The sequence below is a fragment of the Cupressus sempervirens genome, chromosome 7 (assembly GCF_028749045.1).
Source record: "Cupressus sempervirens isolate cs-2001-9-10 chromosome 7, ASM2874904v1, whole genome shotgun sequence".
NCBI classification, from domain to species: domain Eukaryota; kingdom Viridiplantae; phylum Streptophyta; class Pinopsida; order Cupressales; family Cupressaceae; genus Cupressus; species Cupressus sempervirens.
Window position 1 is genome coordinate 798,425,234 of NC_143124.1, and position 21,558 is coordinate 798,446,791.

Consider the following 21,558-nt stretch of genomic DNA (forward strand, 5'->3'; position numbering starts at 1 on the left):
GGCACCATTGCATGCAATTGATTAAGTTGCTACATGTGAACATTAAAAGAAAGACCAATGCATAAGCTATATAAATTTTCTTGGCATTGTCAAATACTTCAACTCATACTGGCTTCGACTAAAGAATATCATTACTTCAACATCAAAAAGAACTATAGATCATCTATAACATATAATTTTGCAGATACCACACCACAAGTCAGCATAATGCACTATATAGCATATACTCATCTTAAAATTGAACTTTTGGCATACTATACAGGAATATGATTTATAGCTCGTATCATGTATAGCTGCACCCCAATGGATTTGCACCAAGTAAAAAATACATAAACAACCTCCCAGAATACTGCACTTAGCAAGCCTAAAGATAAATAGCAATAAATTTTTCATCCTCTATTAATTGAATGCAACAATAGCATCAAAAAAACAAGTCGACAAATTACTTACCATAAATGAAAGTGTACGCCAAGTTTTATGCCTAATGAATGATCATATATTCCCAGACACTCATTAATTGATGTTTGCCTCCTTGTTTCATGCTCTGAGCTTGTGTTTGTCAGCCAACCTTTAAAAACACCCCTCTCTAACAGATAACTAATTCTCTTCATGGTCATCTCACGCTGATGTTCCATTGGCTTATTGTAATCTGGGATAGCATACACCTTTCCAGCTTTCTTCTTTGTAACAAAGAGATCACTATTAGCCATCAAACTGAAAATCCAGTCCCGGTCTCCAACATTATGGCCATGCATCAATTCTCTCATGGCACCAATATCAAAAGCGGGTTTCTCTGTAAGGTAATGGAAAAAATCAATCATTAGAATACAAGAATAAATAAATGAATTCATTAAAAATGCTAAATTAAGGCATAATTGGATTTGTCCTGATATAATACTAAAGAAAATATACATAAAACAGTAAATAGATCACAGAGTTTGAATTAACACTTTATAATTTCCTTGGTGTCAATACAAAAAACATATCTAAATAAATCAACAGTGCACTTGTGTTTTGCTTTCTTTTTGTGGAGAATAACATTGAAAGAACTAAAATAGGCCAGAACAGCTGGACTAGATTCTTTGCTGGAATGATGAAAAACAAGCTAGAAAAGATAAAACAGACAACTTCTACATGAGAATTGCATTGCAAAGGGGCTTCTGAAAGTCACAAACAGAAAGGAAACTGTTGAAACCAATGAGGATGGTCATTCAGAGCAATAACTTCTGCAACATTTCATTTTGTATTACTGTACAGATTAGAAGGTAAAGTCTTTGATGCACACATCTTGAGAAAAGAGATTCAAAAGTACCGTCATGAATTCGGCATCTCAGATATAGGTTTGAGAAATAACTCATTCGACATGTAAAGCTGATTAGAATATTATTTCAATATAATAAAAAATTAATCATGTCAATACATATGAGATAATGACAGTTTTTCGAAACGTTTTCTACCGACAGAGAAGCTGGCAATAACATACTTAGATTGGAGCTTAAAAACAGTTCTCAATTTGAGAAACACATAAATAGCTGCATTCAATATTCTGCAACAACTTTATCACATATATGACTTCTGCCAAAGTGTTAAGTCGGTGGTGAGGTCAATTACAAGTCACATGATCCACCAAAGTTCCATTCTGAAGAGATCCTTAAGCCCCACTCGCTGCAAAACCTTCTCTCTAGGAACAGTTGCTGGTTATAAACCAACTTGGTAAACGAGATACCCTCTGTCATGACTATTAAGCCAAATATAAGACTGAATTTATCAGGTATTCAACCATACCAGTAATGGGAAGATCTGGAAGAAACAACATCCCATAGTGGCTACTGAAACAAAAAAAGATTGACTCTTAGCAAGTGTATGTTGATTCAATAGACCAAACTCCCACTTGATGTGGCCATTAAGCTATCAAATTGACGGTTTGACCCATGTATATTCGAACCTTGGTAGACATAAACAAATTTTGAAGAATGGATTCACCCCTCCATGCTATAAAGGTAACCATGAGATGACCTTAGCATACAATGAGCCTCAGCAGCCATCAGCACATTTAGGCAAACTACTACTACCTTTGAAAAAAATTAAGTACATTCATGGACAAGCTTGTACATAGGAGCAAGCATGGGTCTGCAATAATCAAACACAACCTGTAATAACCCTGTCTGGTTATAGCTAAATCAAGCATCAATTTCTTTCATATTTCAATGGTTTGACATTAGATCAAACGCTTGGCAAGTAGTCAACTATGATGTATTTGTTTTAATTATTTTTCCCTAATAATGTCTATATGAAAACAAATATATTCCAAGAAAGGAATTACAATACACTATGATTCTTCACTTGTTAACTTGAATCAGAATTCCATTTCAGATTGGCGATAGACCAACAAATTACTAAAACATAGTGGCATTTACAACATCACATTCAACAGCAATCAATATATCAGAAAATTACAAGAACCTGGAAATTAAATCGCTCCTTGCATAATTGCAATGGAAATAGTTACCACCTACAGTCCTTGCAAATTAAACATTTGATGCCCAGATATGAAATGCAGACCCAAATAACTGATCGCAGGTCCTTAATTAACCGCAGTAGGCCCTTATTGTTGTCTGCCAAGCATTCAACAGGGTTCTGCAATAAATTGCAGACTCAAGAAATCTAATTGCAGGGCTTTGCTATCACTCGCAGGCCTTAGAAATTGCAACGCAGGCCCTCAGAATTGTATCTCAGCCTCTCTAAAATGAACACACCCCTGTACATGACAAATTGCTGCCTTGGAATTTAACAGCAGCTCCAAATCGAACTCCCAAAATGCAGATTGAAAGGTAATTAAATCTCCTTCAGCAAGCTAGTCACTTCTCAGCCACAGTAGACACAGTATGAGAAGTCTCTTCAATTTAGATTGAAAATTAAATCAATACCACTGTATCTCAGCAGTGGATTGATACACAAACTCAGTCTCAAACCCTTATACTTCAGCAAGGGCACAAAGCCACAGACTCGAAATTGTCACAAAGACATCAAGCAAAGAGATAAACAAATAATCGGATGCTTTTCTAATCAAATGTCCTCATTTTTATCATCTCCAAATGGCACCGGTTTCCCAAAAGAACTCCACTTAAGAAGCTTACTCTAGACAAAAATAGAATATATTAAAGTGCCATTAATATAATTTATTTAATTGCTTTTGGCTCTAGAAAATGACCTTTTCCACCATTACTTAAAATTCTGATTGAAAGGTAATTAAATCTCCTTCAGCAAGCTAGTCGCTTCTCAGCCACAGTAGACACAGTATGAGAAGTCTCTTCAATTTAGATTGAAAATTAAATCAATACCACTGTATCTCAGCAGTGGATTGATGCACAAACTCAGTCTCAAACCCTTATACTTCAGCAAGGGCACAAAGCCACAGACTCGAAATTGTCACAAAGACATCAAGCAAAGAGATAAACAAATAATCGGATGCTTTTCTAATCAAATGTCCTCATTTTTATCATCTCCAAATGGCACCGGTTTCCCAAAAGAACTCCACTTAAGAAGCTTACTCTAGACAAAAATAGAATATATTAAAGTGCCATTAATATAATTTATTTAATTGCTTTTGGCTCTAGAAAATGACCTTTTCCACCATTACTTAAAATTCTGATTGAAAGGTAATTAAATCTCCTTCAGCAAGCTAGTCGCTTCTCAGCCACAGTAGACACAGTATGAGAAGTCTCTTCAATTTAGATTGAAAATTAAATCAATACCACTGTATCTCAGTAGTGGATTGATGCACAAACTCAGTCTCAAACCCTTATACTTCAGCAAGGGCACAAAGCCACAGACTCGAAATTGTCACAAAGACATCAAGCAAAGAGATAAACAAATAATTGGATGCTTTTCTAATCAAATGTCCTCATTTTTATCATCTCCAAATGGCACCAGTTTCCCAAAAGAACTCCACTTAAGAAGCTTACTCTAGACAAAAATAGAATGTATTAAAGTGCCATTAATATAATTTATTTAATTGCTTTTGGCTCTAGAAAATGACCTTTTCCACCATTACTTAAAATTTTGACTTGCAAGACCACTGTTTCTTGTTCCCACGATTTAAAACTTTTCGTCCCGGTTTCAATGAGCTTTGATACTAAGGTGACCAACAAACAACACCAACAAAAATAGCAACCTGAGCGTATTTAGATGAATAATAATAATAATTCACCCGTCTTGCGAAAACAACTAAAGAAGCATCATAATCGAAATCTGACAACACCAAAGTGATCCTGATGATGAAAGACGATAAATGAACCTGACGAGGTGACTTACTATAAATAGACGCTCCCTCCAAGATTCTTGGAGCCCAAACCAGAAGCTTGAAATAAAAACCGAGAGCATCACCCAACTCCTCTAACTCAACTGAGCTTATCGAAACGAACAGTTTGACTTACTATAATTAGTAAGTCCCTCAAATGGAACCAAAACACACCATAGGCTATTGGAAAGCCTATAACCACATAATTAAGACCCTCAAATCCTACTGCCAGCTCACGAGGGTTGCGATGGTGAACTGACCTAGCCAACTGCAGGAACCTGCTAAAAAAAGGGGACATTACACAACCCTTGTTTTTAGGTATGCCATACTTACTACAGGCTTACCCACTTATAGTGTGATGTCTGTAGCCATTTAAATGCCTCTTTTGTCTCTAACCATTTGGGCATCTACCCCTCAAATTTTATTTTCAGTTTGCATTCATAGTAAAACAGCTCTATTTTTTCATTTCACTCTAATTCAATTCGCAAGTCAATGCAAAGCCCCTTGAAGATTTCTGGGCTGTCAAAACAGTTAGCATTTGAAAATCATCTCTCTGCCAACAAAGTCAAATTAAAATACATCACATAACAGAAATACCAGTTTTCTTGGAGCCAATCAGATCAGGAGCATTTTTAAGAAACAACCACTCTTTCCAGTCTGTTACAAAATCAAAATAAATTAAAATATCTCATCCAAGTTCCATCTAAATTTAATTTATATAGAAAAAACCTAGCTCTAAAAAATGAAAGAAATATGGAAAAAAAAACTTCATGCAATATTTTCAGGAATCCACATTTCAATGTAGCACTAATGAAAAAAAAACATGATGAGCAGGAGGAAGAGTGGGATAACAGCTAGGACAGATATCTGAATCTAGATGAGTAAGAGGAAAAGGATGAGGATCATGAAGATGATAGCGGTCGGAATGCATTCCTGGATGCTGCTGAGGATGAGATATTGATTCATTTGTTGGCAGGCTCATCATCAAGGTTGTGAGGGGTAAAACAGGGAATCGCTTCAACTTGAAAATCCAGAGAATGTTTCTGCCGAGTACGGTTAAACTTCTACTTCCTCTTCTATTTGTCAAATCTTGCAAGTTAAAAGAAATTGTTGAAAGCTTTGGAGTTTCCAGGTAAGAAGAAACTGCATTAAAGGAAGCTACTCCTAATCAATGGAGGGCATCATGAAAGGTGGTAATTGGTAAATACAAAACAAGAAAAGTTTCACCCTACACAAATGTTACTTCTAGTAAAGCTCAAGTGATGGCTTTGAGATATTTACCTACTCTAGAGCCTTCACATTCAACATCGAGTCTTTCAGCTAAAGTATTGATGCTTTCTCAGGGAAAAGAATTTCTACAGATTTAGATGGAAGATTCGTAGGTAAGTTTTAAGTAGACTTTCAGCAAATGGATGGAAAAATCATCGCTTGCTATTCATGTCCCCTCGCTTTCTGCTCTTTTAAAATATTTTCCCTAGACATAGATAAAATATGTGTCTAGGAGCAAGGGCCTTGACTTCATGGTAGAGTAGGCTGCTCCTCAACCCTTAGCAACCCTTTTTGACCCTAAGATGGCGGTTCTCTCTTTGGTGCCCTTTACTGCTCATTTTTACCGCCTCCTTGGCCTATAAATTGTGGGAAGGAATAATTTTTTTATAAGTCAGATTGAGACTTTTATTAAAAACCTAGTTGTGATGGCTTTCAAGGGAGCTGTGTTAGTGAACAGTTTTTCCTTCTTTTAAAATCTTAACCAATTCACATACCCTATCCCCTTAATCAGGAAAAAAATCACACTAACAACTGAGCTTCTTTCTTAGCAAGCTCTCTACATTTACAAGGTGCAGCTTCCTTAATTGTAAGATTTTCCAATTTACTGAATGCTTTAGCTGTGAAGGCCACCTATTCAGAAGACGAGTTGCCATGACTTCCAAGTTGCTCCATCTATCCTGTTGCAAAAGCTTGTTGTAGAGATCAAAGAATTTCCGGGAAACGCTAGTAGAAGTGATATTGAGCATCTTTATGAAGTGCTCGTAAGATCAGGGTAGGCTTTTCAATGCAATCACTACCATATCTTCTTCCTCCATCTTGCAGCCAATAGCCTCACACTAGTCACGTATATCCTTGATTTCCAGCAAATGTGCCTGGAGAGTTGTCTTCTCATCCATCATGATAGAAAATAGAAAATTCTTCAGAAAGTGTAACTCTTGTCATGCACCTCACAAAGACCCTTCAGATTCCCCAAATCTCTTTAGTTGTTTTACTAGAAGGCACTAAAGGGAGTTGATCATTTGTGACTGAAATTTTGAGCAGCATGAGAGCTTCCCAATTATGTTCATCCGATTTGTCCTGATATGTCTGAATTTGAGTATGACGCACCTCTGTACCCAAAACAATTTTTTTAAGACAACAATATTCAAAAATTGTCATCATGCTCTACTTCCAAGTGTTGTAGTTACAGCCATTAAACAGTTGATTCCCTTCCAACATAATGTTGGTCGAAGATGCAATCATTGAAACAGAGGTTGTTGGTCAACTTTGTAAAGACACGATACTTGAGGTAGACTGAACACACTGGGAAAAAAAACAGATTGAATGAACCTACAAAAAAATCGTCAGAAAATTTACTTTATTTTTGAACTATTAGAAAATCCTAATTAGGTTTAGGGTTAAAAACCCAGAAACAAAAAAAAACATTGGATTAGGCTTTTCCTACAAAAAAATCCGGAAATAAAATCTCAAGAAAAAGTAGAATAAAAAATCCCCAAAATCAGCAGCAAAATAGGTCTGAAAAAATTAGTCACAGGACATCTGCAAACGAAAGAAGAGCAAAGGAGCAATATAGCATATTGACTAAGAAGGCGTACAGTATAAGCTAAGAACAATACAGCAATAATGTAAGTTTTCTGCAAATTCTGATCAACCAATACTGATATAATGCCTTTACTCTTGCTTAAGATGGTCTATAAATATACCAGACCGTATATTAAGTGTTTTTGCTATGATGTATAATTCTGCAAATGAAATATTTATCTCTGTTATAAATCATATAAGGCAGTAAATGCTAAAGGAGCAGACTTGTATTTGATGTGTGTCCTTTATCCACATTCACACCCCATATACGTATAACAACCAAGGGGCATGTCCTTAGAAAGGACATGTCCCTCTCTAGGTCAGCCCTAAATTAATTGTTTTCATGAAATTGGCGTCCCTTGTTGATGATCATCAGTTAGTAATTAAATAACCAAGTTTATGCAATTAGACTTTAACAAAAGTGCCGCAAGGAGATGCTGATCACAATGAAGACAATGGACAATTATATAGGTCTGTTCAATCAGGGATTTCATGATTATATTGGATTTGTTCGATCTGCAGATTCAGATCAATATGATATCAGAGTTACCTCATATAAAATTAACACTCCCTCTTAACTTGATAATCATACTGAGAGATAACATATATAACACCATAAATTAAGATGAATAACCATAGATTAATACTCTATATCTATTTGAATGTTCTAATCATGTCGTATCATTGAACACATGATACTATGTCATATTACTATACTTGTGATATGACTTATCACTTATACTTGTGATAACAGTCTTTCATGGAATACAATATACTGGATAAAATCCAGAGTGTGATTAAATTCTTCCTTTATCCAAGTTGCGACTTATAGGTACTGGCAGGCCTATATCACAATATGATCCTGAGTTAAGATCTACTAGTACACAAGATAAAATCCGGAGAATAATTAAATTCTTCCTTTATCCAAGTTGTGACTCATAGGCATAGAAATGTCTATTTCACAATGTGATATTGAACTCATCCAGATCTAACAATAGTTCTCTATTGTTTAGTACATTATCTCAGAGATCGTCATCTCTCATAATGTCTTTTATACAAGTGTTCATTATCTCATAGATCGTCACCTCGTAGATAATGAATACAAATGGTGAAGCCCATGACAGTCAATAGCTTGACAATAATAGTTTTAACACAAAATTATTTCATTAATAATTAAAGAATACAAATGTATTATAATACAACCATACCAAGTCTTTTTCTAAAGTGATCTATCTTCACTCAAGAGATAGGTTTGGTAAGAATATTTGTTGTCTGATCTGCAGTGCAAACATATTCTAACTTGACAATTTTCTTGTCTACCATATCTCTTACATAATGGCAAGGAATTTCAATATGCTTGGATCTATCATGAAAAACTAGATTCACAGAAAGCTTGATGGAACTCTGATTATCACAGTGAATAATAGTGGGATTCGTGGGGTGACCAAATAATCCCACAAGTAACTCTGTGCTACTAATGTTTGTTTTCTGCATATCCATGATATCATTGCTGAGCCTAAACTGAAACAACATCCTGAAGTGTTTTTCCTATCAGTAACACTTCCAGCCCAATTCGATTCCGTGAATCCATGTAAGTCCAAGTCAACTTTCTCATACTTGAGCCCAAGGTTAAGAGTGCCTTGTAAGTATTTCATAATGTGTTTGATTGCAACAAGGTGAATCTCATTTGGCTCACACATAAACTAACTTAAGACATTAACAGCATAGCAAATATTAGGTCTTGTATTTACCAAGTACATAAGAGACCCAATCATCTGTTTGTAAAGAGTAGAATCTATGGAGGGTGATTCTATTGCTACTTCCTTCAGTTTGTGTAGATTAGTCTCCACTGGAGAAGACATAAGTCTGCAGTTCCACATTCCAAATCTCTTCAAGATGTCTAATGTATACTTTCCTTGATTAAGTATGATGATGTCAGAGTTTTGCCATACTTCCAGTCCTAGGAAGTGATGAAGGAGTCCTAAATCTTTCATATCAAATTCTTTGATTAGATCTTTCTTGCATTGATCTATAAGATGATCATCACCTATTATTAGTAAATCATCAACATATAGTATCAAAATTATCATATCATCTTTATTCCTTTTATATTAGAGATTTGGATCAGCTTCATTCTTAGAGAATCCTAAACTGGTGAGATATGTATCGGTTCTTTCATACCATGCCTTGGGAGCCTGTTTAAGCCTATTGAGAGCTTTCTTGAGTCTACAAACAAAGATTTTAGGATTATGAATTTCAAATCCTTTAGGTTGTTCCAAATATACCTCTTTTGTAATCTTTCCATTCAGAAATATTGGTTTCACATCCATCCGACGTACTTTCCATCCCTTCGATGTTGCAATAGCTAGGATTGCTCTTATAGAGGTGTATCTGGCAACTGGAGCAAAGGTTTCTTCATAATCAATTCCCTCCTTTTAAGAGAATTCTCCGACTACGAATCTAGCTTTATATTTTTCAATGCTACCGTCAGCAGCATGTTTGATTTTACATATCCACTTGGAAGAAACAACAGATTTTCCTTCAAGACTTGGAACAATTTCCCAAACATCATTCTTAATAATGGATTGGTATTCTTCTGTCATAGCATCCTTCCAAGCTGTATGTTTAATAGCATATGAAACATTGGTCGGTTCTGATTTAGATAAATCACTCATGTTTGCAGCATAGCTAGAGAATCTTTTGGGTTTTTTGCTTTCTCTGATGGTTCCTTCTGGTGCAGAGAAGTCTTGTCCTTCTTCTATAGTTTTAGAGGCCCAAAGTGGTCTTTTCTTAGGATTTTGAGTTTCCTCAAGATTAAGATTTTGAATTTCCTCTTCAATTTCTTCAATGTTCTCCCTCTGAAACTCAGGTTCATGATTTTCTTGAGAACTAGGTATATCTGTAGAATCTTCAGAACTTAGGGCTCTTTTGAATACTAAATCTTCTTCAAATATTACATCCCTACTAAGTTCAATCTTTTTCTGACCAGGTATGTAAACTCTATATGCTTTAGATGTTTCACTATACCCGACAAAAATACCTTTCCTCCCAAAGGATTCTAACTTAGTTCTCTTTTCTTTTGGAACATGTATGTATATTGGGCACCCAAATATCCTAAGATGACTTATATTTGGTTTAACCTTAGAAAAGATTTCTTCAAGAGATTTATCTCTAAGGTGGGAGTGAGGACTTTTGTTTTGAATATAGACAGCAATACATGAGGCTTCTGCCCAAAGATAATATTCTAAATTTCGATCGAATATCATAGCTCTTGCTGCTTCTATAATTGTTCTATTCTTCCTTTCTGCTACCCCATTTTGTTGTGGGTTATAAGGAACAGTATACTCCCTCTTCATTCCTACTTCTTTACAAAAATCCTTAAATAAACCTAAAGTATATTCCCCTCCATTATTAGACCATGCAGTGCAGTGCATGCTTCAGTTGCATAGTCGGAACCATGGGTGTCCTTTGAGATGACTCTGTCATAAACATCTTGAACCCTACAACTGAGGTATCAAGTTGGGAAACTTGACCTTCTATGAGAGTTGGAAATCATCAAATACATTTCCCAAGTTCTCACATTGCTCTGTTGTGAGGATAGGAGGAGCTGCAAAAGAGATGAGGAGTGTCAACATATTCACTTACGAGAAGGAAATGGTAGGTGTGAATACAATGGAGAATGAATCCACATCATTGTCTACGGCATCCAAGAAAGTTTCCTCCTGAGTAGATGGCTCTTGGTTATTTGTTGGCCATAGGGGAGATATGATCATTATCTCTCCCTCTTCGTCTGTCTTCTTCATCATATTCTTCCTCTGATTCTTGAGCTCGAATGGGTGCTTGAGAAAAAAGTGGTTCTGAAACATCCTTTCTTCCATTTTTGAGTGTGTTTGTTGGTTTTTGGTCCTTTGGTTTTGCTCAAGTCATTGCTTTCGGTTTTGCCTTCGATTTGATCTATCTTAAGACTTAATCGCAGTTGGCAATCAAAAGATATGACCAATTTAGTGCCCAAATTGTGGACATTTTTTATGCAACTGCACGAATTAAAAATATCATGTTATATTTTTAACTTGACATTCACTTTTTGAAAAATATAACATTAATTCACTTTATGTTATATTTTTAGTTACTTTATCATTTTGATTTTTCATTTGAAGTTACTATAGTGCACTTTATGTTATATTTTTAAGTTGAGTTACTTTTTGATTTTTCATTTAAGTGACTATATTAACAATATAGTTTGATTTAATTTTTTATTTTTAAATCAAATGCTCTAGTATATATTACTTTTAAAATGATATTTGCACATTATATATTAACTATGTAGTGTAAATATTATTTATGGCCCATTTAAGTAATATTTCATCTAAAATTAAATTAACATGCGTTTAATTCCTCACTTAAGTTGTGTTCAACATGTCTACAAGCATATTTCATAAAAAAATATGCAGTTGCACCTAAAAGGTGCGATTTTGAAAGGAAATGCATATAAGTGTACAAAAACTTGTAAAGACATCAAAAAGGTGAGACATGCATGTTATATGCCATTGCACCAAAAAGGTGTGTTTAGCCTTGAATGCATATTTTTTAAACATAAAAAGACACCAAAAAGGTGCAAATTGCTTTCAAGAGCATGCATTTGTCTCTCTAAAACCCGTTTTTGAAGATTGAAAGAAAAACTCCATGCATTTGCCCTCCAAGAACACGTTTTTTCTTGGAATCTTCAAATCTCTTCAATGCAAGTCAAAAGGATCTTCTCTATAGGGTTGTTTTTGCATTTGAAGGTGTTTCCATGCATCAAACGTTGAATTCCCATGCAAAAGACATCTTTCTTTCACTCCATTCTAGGGCACATTTGTTTACCGTACTGGTAAAGAAATCAACGCATACAGATAATGGAATAGAATAGCAGAATTATATTCGCATATCCAGAGATACATTATGCTTCATAATATCAGTAATAGTAGATGATTGATGATTTACAATGATCCCAGACGGGATATAAATACTATCCGCTGAACGTTCGCGGAGGAGTCCGTCAGCCACAAACATTATGTTCGCTACAAACTATTTACCCGTCGGCTACAAAATACAAAACATCGACGACAATCATTCTGTCGGCTACAGAATACAAAACACTAATGACAATCATTCCGTCAGCTACAGAAACACCGCCGGGACCATCCAGTCAGGTGACAACATTTTGGCAAAAAAGCCCAGATTTTGCCATTTCTAGATCACGTTTTTGTATCTACAAGGGGCATTTTGTGATGAATATTCATGCTTTTGCTATTGGAGAGCACGTTTTTGCATTTTAATGCTAAAAACAACTCATGTAAATGCAGATTTGAACCATGTTTTTCTCCAAAAACGTCCCATTATCTTGCATTTATTGAAACGTTGGAGTTGGGAGGGTTATTAGGGCACATTTTTGGGATTGGACATGAAAAACACCTCATTTGCTGCTCATTACTAATTCATCATTGCAAGGTTGAAAAAGTCCAAGTTTGTTTGAAGATTTTCAAAGTCGAAGTTTCTTTCTCCATTTTTGGCATATAATCATCAAGTGGACATTGTCCTTCTTGCTAATTAAATTCATGCTTATTTTGCTGATTTTATGCATGTTTTAGCTTGATGTTTAACACTTGTTGATATAGATGCCATTGAAAGTGCATTTTTCTTTTTAAAATGGTGAAATGTTTCATTTTCATGTTTTTGGTTTTTCCCCAAACTCCAAATTTGAATTTGAGTATTGAAGTAGCTTGCTTGTTGACAGGTTTGAGTCTTTTGCCAAAAGTATGTATTTCTTTTGTGTTTGTTTTTGTGTTTTGCTTGTTTGTATTTCATTTTTTCTTCATTTTGAAGAAGTTGCAAGTTCTTTCCCAAGAACTTGAGCATGTTTCATTTCACTCCATCTTCCATCATCTCATGCAATTAATTCCACCTCCATCATTACATGTCATGACGCTTTGCATCTCATTCTTCACATGCAATTACATGTATTTGCATCCATCATCCGCACGTACATGTAATCTCATTCTCCATTTCCATTTTCACGCATCTCACTCTCCACACTCAATCGCATGTCATGATTACATGAAAATTCCTTTACATATAATTGCATCTTCAGAACCCGGTTTTGACTAAAAGTTACGTTTAAAAGGTCAAAAAATGTCATGTGCATGCATTCCCATGTACTTGGAATTCACCTTTCCTTAGAGACATCTATAAGAGCTCACTTTGCCTCACTTTCTCAAGGCACATTGCATTCGTTCCTTTCATATGCAATTACACTTCATGAGCAAATTACATGTAATTTCGCCTCCCATGTCATAATGCATTTTGTCTCATTTTTCACATGCAATTACATGTGAGCACATCTTTCATCCACATTTACATGTCATCTCACTTTTGGTTGCTCATTACATGTTGCATTTACATGTAATCCATTTTCCGAGCAATGACATCTTGAGAACCCATTTACACGCATTTCCATGCATTCCACTTTCATGTCTCAAAGCATATTCCTCACTTTTCATTCCTACTTCATGAACCATTTCCCATCTTCTGCAGATGCATGATGTCTCTTTTTGATATCATCTCATTGGATCCTTGAAGTGTCTGAAACATACTCCGAATCAACCTTTATGGCAATATCCTCTGATGATGTGTTCACATTTTGGACTTTTTGTGTTGCAGCGCAAGCACAAGAGTTGCCCTCACTGTTAAAATCTAAAGGCAAAATGAAATACCAATTTGATAAAGAGTTGGCTCATGCAACTCAATCTCACGTCACGTCCATTCTCGACAATGTGTTAGATACAAAGATCGGACATGTGGACATGACTGATTCCCTGCAAAGGGTAGAAGCTCCTATTAGTCATGAAATGAAACGCATCAAAAGGAGTAATATTCACTTGGTGTCCACATTTCCCATGGCTACCCTAGAACCAAAGCTTTTTCTTGGATGTGTGACACATTTCAGTCTAAAGTCAAAGACGTTCATGATGCAGAAGCATCCTGGGTTGCATTGCTATCCTGCATGTTTTCTTATTTTCTTTGCTACTGTCGAGTTCGTAGTTGATGTCGAGCTCATAATTGATGCCGAATGCCTGTTGGTGTCGAGTTCGTGTATGTGCTAAGCATTGCTAAGTGCCAATATTTGCCTTGGCCCTTCTTCGACCAAGTTGTTTGTGTCTAGTTCTAGTTTGGGCTGACCTTGCGCGTTAATTTCATGATTTGTAGTTAATATTTGTTGAGAGTCGACTTGTGGCTTGGTTATGCATTTAATGTAAGAATTTATTTAGTTGGTAATTTGTAACAAGCCGACTTCTGGCCATGCATGTATTTAAAAGGGGGGTAGAGTCTTAGGCATGATTTGTCAATCTAGAAGAGTAAGAAGGAGAGTTAGAATGCGAAGAATCAAAGAATGAATTGTAACGTTAGCCGTAACCTGGAAGGGCTCACAGTGGAGCATGTGTGTTGATGAATTGATGAATCAATAAAGTGTTTTGCTCTTCTATCTCCTTTGGTTGTTGTTCTTTGTGTTGTGTTTCCATAGTGTTTACTCTTACAAGTGGCTTTGGTAGTTGGGTGTGCCTTTGGCCCTAGTTTCCTCAGTCTCTCCCAGCGTCAGGTGGTATCAGAGCTTGAGGTTCGTCCTTGTGAAGATTGGATCGTGTAGAACCCTAAGTTGAATTGGTTGCAGGGTAGCAAATTTCAAGATTTGACCTATGACTTGCAGATGGTTACGATCTTGCAGGAACATGATTGTAAAGATGGTTCAAGGTAGACGAAATGCTAACAATGTCGTATTGGATACATTGAGACAAAATGCAGCCAGATTAGATGCTGTCGAGACAGCCCACAGGAGAGGAGTGCATCTTGATGATGTGAGTGATGATGAAGCAGTAGCACCAAACCCTAATCCAGAACCTAAAGAAGATCAAGATGAGGCAAGATTGTTGAGAGTATTGTCTAGGCAAATTCAAAGCTTGTTGTAGAAGTTGTTCCTTATGATGGAAAATTGGACACCAATGTTTTGTTGGATTGGATCTCGGATATGGAGAAATTCTTTCAGTATGAAAACACTCCTAATAATAGAAAGGTGAAAATTGCAGTTACTAGGTTGAAGGGTCATGCCTCACTGTGGTGGGAGCATTTGCAAACTGATAGACAAAGGAGAAGAAAGGAGAAGATCAAGACTTGGTCGAAAATGGTGAACAAGGTGAAGAACAAGTTCTTTCCTGTTGATTACTAAGTTAGCTTGTTGAGAAAGATGCAAAATTTGAGACAAAGGGACATGACTGTGAAAGAGTATACAGAGGAGTTCTATAGACTGGACATCAGATCTGGACATGTGGATGATGATGCTGAGAAAATTGCAAGGTACATAAATGGATTGAGATCTAGGATTCAAGATGAGATAAGTTTTGTGAAATTGGAAGGTGTGGAAGAAGCATATCAATATGCCTTGAAAGCTGAGGAGATTTTGACAAAGAAGCATGAACAAAGAGAAAGAGGTAGAGGTGGAAGATTCCAAAGAGGCAGAGGTAGATCTTATGGAAAAGGTGGCAAATCTGACAATTCTATGCAAACTAAGGGCAAATTTGAATAGAATAATGATGACAAAGGCAAGACTGAGTGGAAAGGTGGTGATTATTACCGAGGAGGTATTAGTTCTTATCAAGGAAGAGGTAATTCTTATTCTAGAGGTGGTTTTCGTGGTAATTGCTTCAAATGTGGTAAAGAAGGGCATAGATCCTTTGAATGTAGATCCTCTGAAAGTGGGCAAGGTAACAGAAATGTTGTGGTTCAAGGAGACACTGAGGATTCACCGAGTGGACCTAAGGCTGGACAAAATCTGATGGTGAGAAGAAACTTATGTAATAGGGGAAGTGCTGAGGAACCTGTCCTAAGGAGAAGTATTTTCAAGACTAAATATAAGAAGGCTGGAAAATGTTGCAAGGTGATCATTGACAGTGGAAGTTCTACAAATTTGGCATCAGAAGAGTTAGTTACAAAGTTGCAATTGCAGAAGCTAAAGCATCCTAAACCCTATCATGTTTTATGGATCAAAGATAAGCATAAGATATTGATAAGTGAACAATGTATTGTGAAGTTCAAGATTGGACATTATTTTGATGAAGTTTTATGTGATATTATGCCTATGGATTGTTCTCATATTTTGTTGGGTAGACCTTGGCAATATGATAGATAATGCTACACATGATGGAAGATTGAATCAATATACTCTTTGGGGGAAGGGGAGAAAGCAAACATTATTCCCTTTGATTGAAAGTCCAGATGAGGTTAATTGTACTACTGTGAGAATTTGCATAGTTAATGGGAAGCAATTTGAAAAAGAAATGAGAAAGAATTAAGTTTGTTTTGCTATAATTCCTAGGAGGTCGAGTTGTACCAATAGTAGTCGAGTGACAAGAAACAGTGGTGACCGAGTAATAGCTAGTGATGGTCGAGCAGCAGAAACTGGTAGAGGCCGAGTACCAACAGAAATTGAAAATTTGTTGAATGAGTACAAAGAAATTGTTGCAGAGGATATTCTGGATGGTTTACCACCAGTAAAAAGTATAAGTCATTGTATGAACCTAATTCCTAGAGCTAGTTTTTCGAATAAAGCACTATATAGATTGAAACCTACAAAGAATGAAGAACTTAACAGACAAGTGCATGAGTTGTTGCAGAAAGGTGTGATCAAAGAAAGTTTGAGTCCATGTGTTGTACATGTTGTATTCCAAAGCTATTAACAAGATCACAGTGAAATATAGGTTTCCTAAGCCGAGGATGGATGACATAATGGATTGTTTGAGTGGAGCAAAGTATTTTACCAAGATTGATTTGAAGAGTGGTTATCATTAGATCAAAATCAAAGAAGGTGATGAATGGAAGACTGCTTTCAAGACAAAAGATGGTTTGTATGAATGCTTGGTAATGCCTTTTGGTTTGACTAATGCACCTAGTACTTTCATGAGGTTAATGAATGAGGTTCTCAGGAGATTTTTGGGTAAGTTTGTGATTGTTTATTTGGATGATATTCTGATATTCAATAAAACTAAGGAGGAACATATTGAGCATGTTAGACAAGTACTCCAGAGATTGAAAGAGGAGAAGTTGATGATTAACTTGAAAAAATGTTCTTTTATGCAAGAGGAGATTGTGTATTTGGGAATGGCCTACACCTGAGAATGTAGGTGCGGTAAAATCATTTCATGGTTTGGCTAGTTTTTATATGAAGTTTATAAAGAATAATTGAATTCTATTTGTAATGCTATGACGGAGACAATGAGAGGAGACAAAAAGGATTTCAAGTGGACACATGGAACTGATAACAATTTTGAGAGTTTGAAACAAAAGGTTGTTGTGTTACATGTATTGGCTTTGCCTAATTACAATAAGGTATTCCAAATTGAATGTAATGCAAGTGGTAGTGCAATAGGAGCTCTATTGAGTCAAGAAGGTAAACCTGTTGCTTTCTTTAGTGAGAAGTTGAATGGTGCTAGAAGGAAGTATTATGTGTATGATCAAGAGTTTTATGCTATTGTTCAAGCCTTGAAGAAGTGGAGACATTATTTGATTCCTAAGGAGTTTGTGTTGTATACTGATCATAAAGCTTTACAGTACTTGGGAAGTCAACATAAATTGAACCATAGACATATGAAGTGGGTTGAGTACTTGCAGACTTTCACATTTGTGATTAAGGATAAGAGTGGAGTCACTATCCAAGTTGCTGATGCATTGAGCATAAGACATTCTTTGTTGATCGAGATGAAGATTGAAGTTATTGGTTTTGATGAAATGAAAGAGTTGTTGATACTGATCCTGATTTTTTTCAGGCGTGGAGAGAGTGCAGAGCACCAAATCTATCAAATCACATGAGTAAGTATGATGATTATTTCATTCAAGAAAGTATGTTGTTCAAAGGAATTTAGTTGTGTATACCTAGAAGTGCTATAAGAGTTAATCTGATTAAGGAAAAACATAGTGGTGGATTGGCTGGATTTTGAAATTGATAAGACATTGAGTTTGATGAAGGATAAGTATTAATGGCCACAGATGTATAAGGATGTTCAAAAATTTGTAAAGAGTTGTGGAGTTTGTCAAGTTGCAAAAGGAGTAAGTCAGAATACTGATTTGTATACAGCTATTTCTGTTCTTGCGAAAACTTGGAGTGACATCAGTATGGATTTTATTCTTGGATTACCTAAGATAGCAAAAGGGTATGATTCTATATTTGTTGTGGATAGATTTTTTAAAAGGGCTCATTTCATACCATGTAAGAAGACATCAGATGCCAAGCATGTTGCTAAGATTTTCTTCAAAGAGATTGTTAGATTGCATAAATTACCAAGAAGTATTATTTCTGATAGAGACAGTTTGTTGGTTACTTTTGGAAGACTTTGTGGAAGAAAATGGGTACTGAGTTGAAGTTAAGTTCTATATTCCATCCACAGACTGATGGACAGACAAAGGTTGTGAATAGAAACTTGGGTAATTTGTTGAAATGTTTAGTTGAAGATAAACCACATAATTGGGAGTTGGTATTGACACACGTTGAGTTTGCATATAATAATTATGTGAATAGAAGAATAGAGAAAACACCTTTTGAGATTGTTACTAGAATGCAGGCTACAGGAATATCAAAATTGAGGGATGTTGCTAGTAAAGAAAAGCGAAGTGCTGCAGGGGTAGAAAATTTGCTGATTTTATGGATTCTTTGCATAAGGAAGTGCAGTTAAGGTTGGAACAAAATAATCAAAAGTATAAGGAGAATGTTGATAAGTCTTGAAGACATCATGATTTTGAAGTTGATGATGAGGTGATGGTTCATTTGAAGAAAGGTAGATTTCCTAGTGGAACATATAGTAAGCTGAAGGTAAAGAAATTTGGACCTTGTAAGATCTTGAGGAAGTTTGACGATAATAATGCTTATGAAGTTGAGTTACCTGATGACATGGATATATCTCCTATATTCAATGTTGTTGATTTGTATAAATACCATAGCCAGATGATTACCCTAAGAAGCAAATTGAACAGGTTGAACAGGTATTGAATCAGAGAGTTGGTAAAAGTACAAGAGGAAAAGATTACTATGAGTATATGGTGAAGTGAAAGAACAGACCAGTTGAAGATGGTACATGGATTTCTCTATCTGAGTTGGATTCAGCTCAGGTTGTGACACTTGCATGATTCAGGAGAATCATTTCTTTCAATCCCGATTGTCTGATGCAAGAGCATCCTGAGTTGCATTGCTATCCTGCATGTTTTCTTCTTTGGTACTGTCAAATTCATAGTTGATGTCAAGTTCGTGGTTGACGTTGAGTTCTCTGTTGTTGCTGAGTTCGTAGTTAATGTCAAGTGCATAGTTGATGCCGAGTACGTAGTTGATGTCGAGCTCATAGTTAATGCCGAGTTCGTGATTGATGTGGAGTGCCTATTCATGTCGAGTTCGTGTCTATGTCGAGCATTGTCGAGTGCCAGTATTTGTCTTGATCCTTCTTCGACCGAGTTGTCTGTGTCGGGTTCCAGTTTGAGCCAACCTTGCACATTAATTTTGATTTGTATTTAATATTTGTTGAGAGCCGACTTATGGCTTGGTTATGCATTTAATGCAGGGGTTTATTTAGTTGGTAATTTGTAATAGGCCGACTTGTGGCCATACATATATTTAAAGGGATCTTCGGTAGAGTCTTAGACATGATTTGTTGATCAGGAAGAGTAAGAAGGAGAGTTAGAATGTGAAGATCATCATCGATGATCAAATATGAATTGTAATGTTGGTCGTAACTCCGAAGGCCTCACAACTGGCATGTATGTTGATGAATTGATAAATCAATAAAGTGTTTTGCTCTTCTACCTCCTTTGGTTGTTCTTTGTGTTGTGTTTATGTTGTGTTTACTCTTGCAAGTGGCTTTGGTAGCTAGGTGTACCTTTAGCCCTAGTTTCTTTGGTCCCTCCCTGCGTCAGATCAAGGATGTTGATGGTAATGTTATTGTAAGCCTTGATCCAGAGGTAATCAAGCAAATTTTCAAAGTGCCACAAAGTGCAAAGTGCGTGGATCTGACCAAAGAGTCATCTTTGGAGATATGGAATGAGAATAAGGGAAATTATTAGAAGTATGTAAATCTATATTGGTTGGATTCCAAGAGAAACAACTTTTCAAGATGGCCAAAAACCATTCACAAATCTAATTTCAAGCCGGAATATAAAGACCTTATTATCCTTGTCAGTAGGGTATGTGGTCTCAAGGATTCTAATGATTTTGAACCTTGCAAGTATAAGTTCATTTTCCAGATCATGGATAATAAGGAGCATATCTTTTGATTTTGTGAGCAGTTGCTCAATGTAGGGACTTCAGCATCTTTCTACATGAATTCCTAACTTGTTCATATTGTTGCTACCATGGGATCTTTTTCTGGACTCTCAACTAAAGGAGATCGTCTTTAAATTTCAGTTTGGGAATACTATGATCAGATTTCTCTGACTAGTAGTAAGTACCATTACAGAAGAGTTAGGACGCATTTTTTGGGCATTTTCAATGTCTATTTGATAGGCAGTTGTCCGTTAAAAGGGTATCTGATGAAGCTTGCGAGAAGGTGAATCGATATGATTGTACCTTTATTCAATTTCCAACTTTTACTTACTTGAGGGTTGGGTACTTTAAGGAGAGTCATGTGCCTTACCTAGGTATGCTACTGACAAGATCATTTTAATGGAATTGGCCAGACAACCCATGGAAGTTCAATCTGATCAACATGCTTTGCGTAGGCCAAGTTTTGGTATTTCTTCTACCAAACCCCTGGTAATTGGTAATTATATGATCAATTATGTACACAAAGCAAAAATTATGGAAGCAGAACTTCAGTTGATCACATTGAAGAGATTCAAAGCCAGATTTGACTTTGATTACAGAGAAATGAATTCTCAAATTTAAAGGGCATTTACTCATGTTCATTGTATAGAAGATTTTTCGATCGATATGCAGTCAGAATTGGATATAATGAAAATGGATTATTGTAGATTGACTTTGCAACAGATCATTGATCTCAACATGCTCGAGATCCCATCTGATTTTCAAATTGAAGATGATGGCAATATTCTTGATCCAAAATATTATCATGCCGATTTTGATAAACGATGCCCTTTTCCCATTCAATGGTAACAGAAGGAAGGTACATCTATCCTTGATAGATTTCAATCCATTTTGGCAAACATCAAAAAGTGCTTGAAAATCAAAGGTCTTAAAGGGTCAATCTAAAGTTGGGTTTGGATTGTGGAAGTTTTGGTCCTGTTGGAAGGAAGTCACAATTGGAAATCACAAGTAAAGATGGTGCTTCTTTTTCTAATGTGAAGAAATCTCTCAAATTCAAGTTGAAGGGTGGGAAAGGACT

At 36.0% G+C, this 21,558-nt stretch overlaps 1 protein-coding gene across 1 annotated transcript in view; it reads right to left on the reverse strand.

Annotated features, from left to right (window-relative positions):
- Positions 1-21,558, reverse strand: part of LOC149549774 (acyl-coenzyme A oxidase 3, peroxisomal-like) — a 58,591-nt gene that overhangs the window by 14,418 nt on the left and 22,615 nt on the right. Inside the window, exon 2 of the mRNA XM_089793039.1 lies at positions 451-793. Within this exon, the coding sequence (XP_089649165.1) occupies positions 451-793 (343 nt within the window). The remainder of the gene's footprint in view (positions 1-450; positions 794-21,558) is intronic.